Source organism: Engraulis encrasicolus, chromosome 18 (assembly GCF_034702125.1).
Source record: "Engraulis encrasicolus isolate BLACKSEA-1 chromosome 18, IST_EnEncr_1.0, whole genome shotgun sequence".
In the NCBI taxonomy this organism is placed as follows: Eukaryota; Metazoa; Chordata; class Actinopteri; order Clupeiformes; family Engraulidae; genus Engraulis; species Engraulis encrasicolus.
Window position 1 is genome coordinate 10751400 of NC_085874.1, and position 13585 is coordinate 10764984.

Here is a 13585-nt window from a genome sequence, read left to right on the forward strand (position 1 = left end):
TTTCACCATCGCTTTCCCATGCCACATAATGTATCTAATGATGAGCCATTCCGGGCAATGCCGCGCCGTTATGGAGTTAGCTTATTTTAAGCTTTTTGGTGAAAAACGCAGCCAACGCATCACGGCGGGGCCAATTATAAACCTATTCTTTTCTGATGTTTCCCCGCTATAAACAACTTCAAAAACGCTACACACTTCATCACAAAGGTCTCGTCAATCAAACCGAGGCACAGAGAATGTCATCGAACCACACAATCTTTCACTGGCCAGTGTTTTCAGAGGTGTCTCACTGTTGCAACTCTCTGACCCGGATGCAGGCTACTCAATCAGGTGGCTAGGTAGGCTAAACATGGTCCGCGGTTCGCACCGGCTACGACCGTAAAATGAAAAGCTGGAACCCCGACCGTTTTCACCGACTGCCACTGTCTAAACCAGCCATATTACGGGAATGGCTAATAGCATTAGAAGTGGACGAAACTGACATAAAAACCCGGAGGGATCGCTACTACCGTGTGTGGAGGGAGCATTTCGAGGATGATGGATGATGGCTACAAGAAGAGTAAGGGAGATGGAACACCTAAACGAAACCGTCTAAAGAGGAATGCTGTGTCAAAAAGGCGCATGGCTATGGAGGTATGTTTGAAGAGAGAGAAACATGTGTAAATGTGTCTGGCTCATGAATCTTGACTGTCTGTGAATCTGTGAAACTGGTTGCAACACCGCGCGTCTTTGCCAGCAAGCACTCTGTTTTGGGAAGGCATAGCCTACAGGTACAGTAAATGTAGCCCACTACAGGAGATAAATACACTGTCAAAACAAACTAGCGCGGGATGGCAAGTGAAATTGTGAAATTGTGCGACCTGAGGCATTCGATGTGGTTGATGTCAAGCATGCTAGAGTAGTTTCAGTGAAGTAGACTCTAATGACCAGGGCGCGCGAGGTCAGATGGACCATTACGCAACGGAGGAGGGCTGGAGGAATTTATAAAGTCGTACTAGAAGTGCTCTTACAGATGTAAGTACACCACCAGTGGTGTGTTATTACAAAGCTGAATCCATGTTATATTATACCGTGTTGCAATTACTTTGTAAGAGTAGTCTGCCTACCTGTACTCTCCATGCAACTCTTCAAATCTGCTGCCTGCACACACGGTAGTAGCGATCCCTCCGGGTTTTTACGCCAGTTTCGTCCACTTCTAATGCTATTAGCCATTCCCGTAATATGGCTGGTTTAGACAGTGGCAGTCGGTGAAAACGGTCGGGGTTCCAGCTTTTCATTTTACGGTCGCAGCCGGTGCGAACCGCAGACCATGTTTAGCCTACCTAGCCACCTGATTGAGTAGCCTGCATCCGGGTCAGAGAGTTGCAACAGTGAGACACCTCTGAAAACACTGGCCAGTGAAAGATTGTGTGGTCCGATGACATTCTCTGTGCCTCGGTTTGATTGACGAGACCTTTGTGATGAAGTGTGTAGCGTTTTTGAAGTTGTTTATAGCGGGGAAACATCAGAAAAGAATAGGTTTATAATTGGCCCCGCCGTGATGCAGGGCTCCAGAGTGCGACCAATTTGGTCGCATATGCGCCCATTTTTTTCAATGGTGCGCCTAAGAAATATTTTTAGGCGCACCGGTGCGACCAGCCATCAGTAGAACAAAATCAATTACCAAACAACCGTTTTAATGGACATAAAGTTAATATTCATTCTACGGTAGTGGCCCATCATCACGCAATAAAACGTGTCGATGCGGTCATTCCTTCAACTCTGCTGAACTACCGGTAGCTTTGTCCCCCTTCCTTGTTCACAGGCAGCCCGACGTTTCAGAATAGAATGTTCGACTTCGCTCAACTATCCGAGTTCACATGTGCCAGCGAGTTTTGTGTTCTCAACCAGTTTTGCAACGGACGAGAGAGATACAATCACGGTAAAAACAGCGAAATGACTTGAGGATATTTTAAACATGAGCGAGTCACAATCACGGGGAAAAACGAAATGGCTTGAGCGGATATTAAACATAGCCACACAAAAACGCAGACGGGTGCGCGGATAATAGCCCGTTTCAGCCGCGAGCAGAGCTGGCCAAACAACAGGTGACGCGCTAGTCTGTCGGGACTTTTGTGAGAGTTTTTTGATAGCGACTAGGGCAGGCTATATACTGCCTACCAGTCGGCAAGGAATCGTTCATGCATGCACCTCGAGACAGCACGAGAGAGAGGGAGAGTGAGTGAGCGAGCGCACTTGTGCTGTCGTGTCTGTTCGTAGCGCTTGCTAAGATACCACAATGATTATGCAGAGGGAGAGCGCTCAAAAATGGGGAAATAGACAAAACCCAATTCACCTCAGATTCCACTGTAAACATAGGCTAGACTATTTGTGTCTAATGATTTTAAAAATCATACCATTTTTAGTAGGGTTTGTTATTTAAAAAAATCTATCCATCTATCTATCTATCTATCTTCATATTGGAACAAGCTTGTGTTGTATGTGTAGCCTTATTGCAGAAAAGGCTGCTATGTTGATCTTACTTGTCACTACTGACTAAAAGGCTACTAATTTGATCTTTTCTACCAGCCAAACTGATATTTCACCAGCATTTGGCCGGTTGACTGGCTGGTGTTAATTCAGAGCTCTGCTTGTAGCCAAGATGTGTTAGTTAGGTAGCCTACTGTCATGTCTTTTATAAGGAGCACATTTGGAAGACTAGCCTATAGCACATGGAAGGCTCCAGGTCTTTTAAAATAATAATAAAATAATAATAATAATAATAATAATAATAATTATTATTATTATTATTATTATTATTATTTTTAATTCTTATTTTTTAAAGCTGAGGTGCGTGTGTATGGGTGGTGAAAACATTTGGGTGCACCTAAATTTTGTGCTGGTGCACCTAAAACAATTTTTTAGGCGCACCAGTGCAACCAGTGCAAAAAGTTAGTCTGGAGCCCTGCCGTGATGCATTGGCTGCGTTTTTCACCAAAAAGCTTAAAATAAGCTAACTCCATAACGGCGCGGCATTGCCCGGAATGGCTCATCATTAGATACATTATGTGGTATGGGAAATTGATGGTGAAACTTTCATTTTACGCCGGAACTATCCTTTAAAACCTAAATATCTCAGCCTCCGAAGCACATACTGTAAAAACATGAAATAAGTTGCATTTCAAAGCTAGGGCGCTCAATGTGCATTAGAATGTATTCATTCAGCTCTGCTATACCCACATTTTTAAGAAAACAGCTCAAATCGCAACAACCTGAATGCAGCATATATGTCGCTTCAGGACAAAATGAGTTAAGCAACCCTCACTAGAGTAAAGAGTGTGTAAGAGTGTGCAGTAGAGAGTATAAGTATGTGTGTGTGTGTGTGTGTGTGTGTGTGTGTGTGTGTGTGTGTGTGTGTGTGTGTGTGTGTGTGTGTGTGTGCAAAGTAGTGGTACTGCCGTATGTGTGTGCGTGCATGCCTGTGTGTAAGTGTGCGTGCGCCTGTGTGTAAGTGTGTGTATGTGTGTGTGTGTGTGTGTGTGTGTGTGTGTGTGTGTGTGTGTGTGTGTGTGTGTGTGTGTGTGTGTGTGTGTGTGTGTGTGTGTGTGTGTGTGCAAAGGAGTGGTACTGCCGTATGTGTGTGCGTGCATGCCTGTGTGTAAGTGTGCGTGCGCCTGTGTGTAAGTGTGTGTGTGTGTGTGTGTGTGTGTGTGTGTGTGTGTGCATGTGTGTGTGCATGTGTGTGTGTGTGTGTGTGTGTGTGTGTGTGTGTGTGTGTGTGTGTGCAAGGTACAGTTAAATCATGTTGGATTAATGGCATGGAATTTGATCACGCACAATGCTGATTTAACACTCGTACATAGGGGAGTCCCAGATGAACTCACAGTTGGACATTTCATACAGTATGATTGGACTTTCCATCTTCATGTGGCATGTGACCTGTTCATGTGAGTGTCACATGCAACCTGTGTGTGTGTGTGTGTGTGTGTGTGTGTGTGTGTGTGTGTGTGTGTGTGTGTGTGTGTGTGTGCGCTTGCGAGTGTGTGTGTGTGTGTGTGTGTGTGTGTGTGTGTGTGTGTGTGTGTGTGTGTGTACGCTTGTGTGTGTGTGTGTGTGTGTGCGCGCGCGCATGTGTTTGTGTGCTGGAAATGGGGATGAAATGGGAATCCAGAGACGAGGGGTGTGTAAGAACCTCTCATGTTCACACACCCCCATTGACTGGTGTACTGTGTACTGTCCCAGGTGGGTTCTCCCAGTAGACTGCATTCAACACTCTATGACAAACAAGTGTGCTCGATTCCTCCCACCAACAAAGGGGATAAGCCCATGGGATCAGGCTCTATGTGACGGTAATGGCTATGGCCGCAAGAATGCGGAAAGTTTCTTCCTTTCTTTATTTTCCATATGTTTGCGGACATTGCCATTATCTCTACCAGTCACCAGTCAATGGGAGTGTGAACATGAGAAGCCCCAACACACCCCTCGTCTCTGGGTTCCCATTTCATTCCCATTTACAACGCACACACACTCGCTCTCGCACACACACACACACACACACACACACACACACACACACACACACACACACACACACACACACACACACACACACACACACACACACACAGAATTTTTCTTCTTATACAGGAGTATAAGAAATATTAGCCTATTCCATAATGGTAATAGTGACTTTACGTGGATATTAAAATTAGAAAACATCTGAGTCATAATAACATAAATGTCAGCATTTTATTTTGTCATAATAACATATGATTTATTTTGTTATAAACTGGCATTGTTAAATTATCCTCCACCTAACATGTTAAAGAGTAAAAGGGGGCAATGTGGCTAGTGAGCTGTGCCATTATCTGGGCCCAATTTAGATCCTTGACCCTTCCCCATTTCTCTCTGCCACTCTCTCTCTCACCATCTTTGACTGTCTTGTCTGAATGAATACTAAATAGAGTCCAGAAAAGACATGAACATTAGAATGTATGTTTTAGCTTCAGGGAAGTAAGTTTAGTACTTTCTGGTAATTCTTGTCATATTTCAGCAGTTCCCAAACTTTTTTCTGCTTTTGTATCTAAGCAGCCTACAAATTATGTTGTCTCTTGATATTGAGACATATTTGACATTCAGGGAACATACTGTACATGTTGTGTTAACCATACAACAAGTGAACACTGCAGTGCACTGAATTGTAGCAAATTTTTCAACACTGCAGTGCATTGAATTGTAGCATTTTTTTTTCACTGTGAACACCCTACACACTGAAACATAGTGCACGCTTTCCTAGGATCCCAACCCATACTTTTGATTGTCTTATAATGTTAGTTTCAGAGTGCTTCTTTCCCATTATTGGCTGATAAATGCAGTTGATAAATTCATCTTTTTTAAATTTTCCTTAAATTTACTGGTAATTTTAAGAAAAAGGAGTTTTGTTTTTAACCCAGAGATCTGTGCTAGAATACTGTAATCCCTGCGTCTATTGTCTTAGTCAGAGGTTGAGCACACAGTACGCACGCAACACGCCACAGTAAAATGAGACAGTGTCGGGAAGACATTGTCCCTTTAGTTGAAAAGTCCTGAAACCCAACACAGCTCATTTTGGGGAATACAAACATCAACTCAACCGCATTGTGAAGTATAACTATGCAATTATCAGGGGATGTCTAGATTTACAGGCCTAATCTAGAATCTTCTTTAACTATAACACAAACTAGGGATGGTGAAATACTCAACACAATGGCTTTCTGGAAATGTTTTAGAATAGTGACGGGGACTTTTGCCCTGTCTCACACCCACACCCACACAGAGTGCTGCAGATATTGTGTGCTACTGTATATAACGTGCAGGCCTTACAAAGATGTTAGAACTAAGTGTCTCTTTCCAACTGAGTGTCTCTGTGTAGGCTGACTGACTGCGGGCCTCGTTTGGACTTCCATTTTACGCTGAGGTAAGAAACACGATCGATCAAACATATTGCATATATTGGCATGGTGTCATTTAGTGGTTAATCAGAGCATTTTCAACAATATTCCGAATAGTATTTTGTTTTATTTTGTGGTGTTCAGTGTTTTATGTGTAAATGCTACAACAATATACAGTCATAATAAAAAGAATATGACCCCATGAATTGACATAGGGTATTGCTGTAACGGCAACGCTGCAATCAAGGCAAACACTTACTTTCCCACTTTGTCTTTCATTACAGGGGAAACCTGAAACCTTGACAATTATGACTGAAGCCATAATCCTGCTGGTAGGGTACTTTTGTTTTGTTTTGTCTCTTGTTAGTTACTAGGGAATTCCAGCTAAAAATCCTATTACAAAACTAAAACTGCTGCAACTATGCGACTAGGCCTCATACTAGTCTTACACATTCACTATCAACTGCTACACGTACAAAAAAATCATGTCAACTATAATTTACTGGCGACACACTGAGCAAGGCCGTACATAAAAGGTGTCTCTTTTAGTCACTAAAAGTTGTTATGCACAGTGCTGCATTTTTCCTTACTCCTGATTAATGTATCAAACACTACCTTCGGACAACAGGCCATCAATTAAATAATAAAGGAAAGATCAACAAGGTAGTAGATGGTGGGGAATACTGTACATTAGCAATTTTGCCAATAGCAAAGGAACTTTTAGTGTTAACAGTATTGGTGAAGCCATCTGGTACAGTAAGTGTTGTAATTGTTATTGTATTACTTGATTTGTTATTTTACAGTTATTGAAATTTTAATTTTAATCTTGTGCTGTCCATTTTTGTGTCTATATTCTGGCAATGACTGTGTGTCTGCAGGTGGTGTGTGGTATGGCTGCTATATCCTCGGCACAAAGACTATCCGCGATAGTGAAACCTTACCCCATATGTATGTTCACCTCCACTTTGTGATGTCCAGTTGGACATGCTGATAGTAGCAGAGATGGGACCAAGTCACTAATTTGCAAGTCGCAAGTAAGTCTCAAGTCCTTCCAATCAAGTCCGAGTCAAGTCACAAGTTACGACACATTTGACCAAGTCAAGTCCAAGTCCAAGTCATGCCAAAGCCAAGTCAAGTCAAGTCCAAGTCCAAGTCGTGCCAAAGCCAAGTCAAGTCCAAGTCCAAGTCTTATTTTTTCCAAGTCATTAACAAGTCACCTTGTATTATATGTGCAATATTGACAATTACCTTTGGTCATAAATTCATTACCTCTCCACACTGCTTTGCATGTCCCCCTTCGCCAGTCATGTCCCGAAAATCGACCATGGTATACTATGATTTCAGTTTTTTGAGCATGGTTCGGCATTGGTTTTTGGTTTTACTAGGTTTAACTATAAATTGAACCATGGTTTTACTCTGAAAACTAACCATGGTTTTACCACGGTTTATAATTATTCATTAAATTACTTTTATCTTTTATCCAACGCATATATTGGTGACAGTCCTTTGAGCAATATGGGGTTAGGTGACTTTCTCAAGGGCACTTCAGTCATGGATGGAGATGTAGGAAGAGGTGGGTTTAAGGGGGGGATTCAAACCTGCAACTCTGTGATCTCCAGCCCAACTCCCTAACCATTACAGCACGGCTGCAGACAAGCTTTCATGTTTGTTTGGGTGACCATGCTGATCATATATATTTTTTAGCATGGTTTTTGACTATGGTTGAAGGTAAATCATTTATTTTTCTTTCTTTCATGCATTTTTTTCACACACAAAATGCAAAAAAATATATATATATTCATTGACTTGGAGCACAATTGCAAGTCATTGCAAGCTAAAACTGTCAAGTCGAGTCAAGTCTCAAGTCAATAGCGTACAAGTCGAGTCAAGTCACAAGTCACTCCTAATATTGGCAAGTCAAGTCTCAAGTCGAGTCATTTGTGACTCAAGTCACAAGTCAGTCCGAGTCACAAGTCACAAGTCCACATCTCTGGATAGTAGCATACTTGATTCTATACTTATACTTATACTTGATGCTATTCACCAGCACACAGCATACACACTGAAATGCAAAGCCAAGTGGACATTCTACACAGTTAACACAAACTAGTTTGTTATGGAAGTTATTGTGTTACTAACCAAATTCTACAAACGAACCTTACCCATCTTACACGGCTTACTGCAGTATTAAAATGTGACAGCATGCATTTTTATGAATAAAAAATAAAATGAATGAATCTGCTTTTTTTTAAGTTATTACATTCTTACAATTTACATTCTTATACATTGATCTCTCCCCTTTGACAATGGCTATCACCACAACAGCAAAAGACATCTACAGTAAGTACAATAAGCAGTGTGTGTGTGTGTGTGTGTGTGTGTGTGTGTGTGTGTGTGTGTGTGTGTGTGTGTGTGTGTGTGTGTGTGTGTGTGTGTGTGTGTGTGTGTGTGTGCGTGTGTATGCGTCTGCACTTGTTGGTATGAATGTACCGCATGTGTAGGCTACTAGGTCTATCACTGTGAGGCTTTTGAAATGTCTAACAAGATATCACACAGAACATGTCCGAATATCTGTCCTGTGCGCACTTTAACAACAATGCTATTTCTCATCTGCTCAGAGTGCTGGACAAACTGGATGGACCGTGATGACCCAACTGGAAGTGGAGACTGGGAGACCGTCAGTTCTCTGCAGAAGTCATATCCAAAGCAAATGTGCCCAAACCCCACCGCCATCGAGGTGGCAACTGTGGATGGCATCAGTCTGGCTGATGCGGGCAACACCTTCTTTGCGTAGGTGTTTATTTACTTATCTTCATTTTCGGCACTTTATTTTTGCCATTATTGTTGTTGTTGTTGTTGTTGTTGTTGTTGTTGTTGTTGTTATTATTATTATTATTATTCAGAAACATTTTATTTTCACCACCACCATTGTATGTAGATAATAGGCTATATAACATTTTACAGTATGCTGTGCTTATGGTCTCCATTTACGTCAGGCTTGTGCGAAATTCTGAATTGAATTGAGAATGACCCCAAAATTCAAATTCAATTCTTGAATTTCAATATGAATTGAATTTAAATTCCAAACAGGAAATAGAATTGCAATTCGAATTGGAATGGCAGGAAACTGAATTTCACAGAATTTAAATTCTAAGAAATTCAAAGCAATGACATAATACTGACACTAGGTGGTTGCAGGGATGGTCAGTATCTCGAATACTTCAATTAAAATACATTTAGAAATAGAACATAGTATTTTGAATTTTGTATTTCATGTCAGTGAATTACAAGTATTTGAAGTTTGTATCAAAATACTTTCCCCCCTGTATTTTGAAAATAAGAGAAAATACAATAGCCTACTTTCTCCTGAACAATGCAATTACATAGTAGGAACACGGATCAAATAGTATGTAAGTGATGGTTGTAGCTATATTGGAATGTAAAAGTGTTTGTCTGGGAAAGGGGTGAAGGACTCCAAAGATTGACAGTTCAATTCCCAGGTAACATTGGCAGGTGACTACCTGACTACGAGTTACTAACGAATAACCAGCCTCAAAATTCTGAATTATTGAATATATGCTGTTGGATCAAAAAACTCACTCTTGATAAAATATCATCAATAATTGAAATTGCCATGCTAAGCACCAAAGGTGCAACCGTGATCATTACTAATGCTGCACCATGCATCACCCACAAGATGGCGCTCTAAGGCCACAAATGGTGCATTAGTGACGCTTTGCAAGGTACGTGGACATAATTTACAAGATACACGTTCTTGTTTATTGAACTCACATACAGACCTTGACATATCTGTACCATTTTTTAAATGCTAGTTGTGCCAAGTAGCCCATTGTTTATATAGCCTTCTCCATAATTACAAGAACTTAACATTATTGTTTGTTCAATGACTGGAAATTATGGTTACACAGGAGTTTGTGTGGTTTAAAGTAGGCCTACCTTTTATTGTGTAAGTGAATTGAATTTTTATTTTTGGTCATGCCATACAAGTCATTGAGTAGCGAAGGGAAATTGAGTTTCCTTGCTGAGACTCGAACCTTGAACTTCTGGCATGCAAAACTGGGGCTCTAACCGCTACACCAAATAGCCAGACTCATTAGCTTGAAAGTCAGGACACACCCACATACCTAGTTTCTGTTGTATTTTGTGTATTTGAAAATGCAAAATACAGTATTTTGATTATTGATACATTTACTGTTATGTATTTTGTAAAGTATTTGTAACATCTTAGAGCTGGGTATTTTGCATCGTATTTTGAAATACATTTAGATGTGTCTTTGCCCATCCCTGGGTGGTGGTGTAAAATTCAAAGAAACTCAAAGTAATGACCAAATAAGAACACTAGATGGTGCTGTATATTTATAAGCATATGTCTATTCCCACCACTGCAAGATGGGTGGGAAGAGTGAATTATAGCCCCCTTAGGTCACCTGTTGAGCTGCTTCCTAGCAGTGCTTTAGGATTTGGGTAGGTAATTATTTGACTTTCGGCGTTTTTTTTACTTCCATTTTGAGTTACTGTAGTACAATGCCATTCTCTATTTGCTGTAGACCTTAGGTGGTAATATTTAAATACATTTTGGTACATAACAAATAAGAAGTGTGAAAGTCATCTGTAGGCCTTGCATAACACTAATTATTATACATGCAACTACGGAAAATCACAATGGGGGCCTGCATGGTGTATACAACATTTACTTATAATTTTGAATGCTGAATACATTTGTAGTTAAATTTATTAGCAATATATATTTTTGTTAATGTTGTATTTTATTATTTTGAAAACACAAAAGTTGTGTGTTCATCCACTTCCTGAATTGCAGTGAGTTTCAATTCCATTTTGAATTCCATTTCCTGTAATTCAAATTCAGTTCAATTCAACATCCTGTAGGGGTGGAGTCAATTCAATTCAAATTCAATTCCACTTCCTGAATTGAATTTAATTCAGAAATTCTGAATTTCGTACAAGCCTGATTTACGTATACAGTATATGCGTCTTATATCGTGATGTACAGTATACTAATACTGTAGTGTACATGACACACAGGAATGATCACATCACTGGGCTGATCTGCAAGAATGCTGATCAAAAGAAGTGCTTCTGTCGGGATTACAAAGTCCGCTTCGTCTGCAGCCCTCCCTACTGCGACACCCAGAAACGTACGTTTATCATTGTTCTTATTGCTCTCAAATTGACCTCCTTTGTACTAGTTATGTCTTGTATCTTTTCCTTAGCTTATCTCTTGCTCCAAAGTGTACCCTTAGGAGACATAACCTACAATCAATTGATCACAGAATTATATGAATATGAGAAGCTCAAATGTATCTCAAGAGAGGAGATTAAGCCGCAAATAAGCAGTAAACAGTTATCTTTCCTGTGGGGTATTGTTTTATGTGTTTTATTTCTGATGGGGGGATGGTGGACCAGCTCGCCAGGTAAAACTATTTTCTGCTGCTAGGCTGCTTCATCTCTAGGTTATTAGGATAACTGTTTACTCGGATAATTGTATGCAGGGCTGGACATGGGAATTTTCCTCCTGAAATTCAATTCCTGAAATTCTTCCTGAAGTTTTTGTGCTATATTGTCTCTGACTCAGTCCACTGTCTATGTTGATGATAGAGCAATGGGCTGCCCTAAACTGTGGACAAGTACCAAAGGAAAAAAGATATGAACAAAAAAACCCAACAGTATTGTCCCCTAGGAACTATCGGCCCACTGTGGAAATGCCCTGTATGCCAGACTACCAGTCCAGCCTTGACTGTACGCCTAAATCGTTCTCCTTTGCAGTGTGCTGGACCAAGTGGTATGACCGTGACGACCCCTCGGCCACTGGAGACTGGGAGACGCTGAGTTCTCTGAGGACAGCGTACCCCGCTGATAACATCTGCGCCAATCCCATCGCCATCGAGAGCAGAACTGTGGACACCAACACACCTGCCTCCATGACCGGACAAGACTTCCTCCAGTAAGACCATTTTTCGCTAATTTGTAATTAGTGGGATGACAGTCAAAAGACGGTTAATGGCCCTGCTCGTGGCTCAAATGGTTGGGGCATTGACTGTTACGTCAGGGAGCTGAGTTCTATTCGGATAGGCCTACTGTTGATGTGTATGTACTGTACTCCATGTACTGTACTCCAAGGAACATATGAAGGGTTTATTTGCAAAACGGTGTATCTCCATTTTTTTACTTTTTCATTTTATTATTGGAAATGACTGTTCAGAGGGCCTACCACCTATGTGTGAATTCTTACCATTCAAATATTTTAAGAACATACTTTTTTAACCTATATAAAATGCATTTTGCAATGCAATTCAATGGAATGCCCAATACAAAAATGTCAATTTCCCAACATTCTATAACATGGAGATACACTGTTTTGCAAATAAACCCTTCATATATATATATACATGTTCCTCTAAAATATCTGAATGGCAAGAATTAACACATAGATGAAAGGACGTCTGAACAGTCATTTCCAATAATGAAATGCATAAGTCAAAAATTGTGGTAAAGTAATTTTACAACGAAACTCTTATACTGTATATTCTGTATATAGGTCATATACTTTTGCAAATATGTTTCTAGTTGCAGTAGGCTATATGTTGGTAAGTTGAGTATACATGCATATGAAAAACAGTAAACAAAACACCTTTTTAAACAAAAGAAATGTCATGGAGTAACTGTATATGTAAACAGATGAGGATAAGATATAAGCATAATGGTTATAATGGTAGAAGATGGATAGTACATTGTGTCCTGAACCAACATGTTAGCCATCCCATGGTGGCAGTCAGACAGTGCCATATTTTCCTCCTTATACTTTTCTCCATCTCTCTCTCTCTCTCTCTCTCTCTCTCTCTCTCTCTCTCTCTCTAGCTACTCTCCATCAACTGGATTTGCGTGCGTGAATGGGCCAAAACAAAAGTGCCGGGACTACAAGGTCCGCTTGGGGTGTCCTTGCTTTACCCTCTTGACTGCTCCGTTGGATAAAGAAGAGGAATAAGCCCACTGCCTTCAGGCTGCTGAGCCATCTCATTTAAAGCAAAGGCGAAGCAGCAACAGTGCTCACACTACTACATGCAAACCCACTGCATAATGGGACCCAACAAGAGGAGTTTCTGCAATGGCAATGACCTCGGCTGGCTGCTTAGTGCACTGGGAGTCAATGGGATGTCTTTCTGTAACAGCAGTGACATCTATTAGACATAACAGCAGTGACTTGTGTTAGATATGTTACATGTTGGATTGTGTGATATCGACTAGTGCACAGGGAAAAATAACAATAAAATACACACTTCAAATTGTGTGTTTTCATGGTGGTATTTCATTCATGAACAAAGCACGTTTGGGGGATATGGTATAATTGATTAGTTTGTTGTATAAGATATTGTGGTATCTGAGCAAATGAGAACAGCCATGGAGTGCCTGCTCAGTGTGTACATTAGAGCATCTTCATGGAAGTTGTTCTGGCATACCGTGTGCAATTGTCTCCTAATCAATAAATAATCAGAAAATATATAAAATTATATTGAATATATTATTGTAGCCTCTTTGTGCAGATGTGCGCTAAGGGGTATATGCAATTATATTTCTTCACACACACACACACACACACACACACACACACACACACACACACACACACACACACACAC

At 40.6% G+C, this 13585-nt stretch overlaps 1 protein-coding gene and 1 long non-coding RNA gene across 2 annotated transcripts; both read left to right on the forward strand.

The window, feature by feature from the left end:
• The first annotated feature begins 5903 nt into the window (after positions 1 to 5903).
• On the forward strand, positions 5904 to 6857 carry LOC134469532 (uncharacterized). The gene is made up of 3 exons (XR_010039003.1): positions 5904 to 5935; positions 6194 to 6241; positions 6788 to 6857. It is a non-coding gene; the product is annotated as an uncharacterized LOC134469532 (long non-coding RNA).
• A 1648-nt stretch (positions 6858 to 8505) lies between these two features.
• On the forward strand, positions 8506 to 13316 carry si:dkey-205h13.2 (uncharacterized). Its single transcript, XM_063222654.1, has 4 exons — positions 8506 to 8699; positions 10974 to 11086; positions 11715 to 11892; positions 12807 to 13316. The coding sequence occupies exons 1-4, from the start codon at positions 8506 to 8508 to the stop codon at positions 12931 to 12933; spliced, it is 612 nt and encodes a 203-aa protein (XP_063078724.1). The 3' UTR covers positions 12934 to 13316.
• The last annotated feature ends 269 nt before the right edge of the window (positions 13317 to 13585 follow it).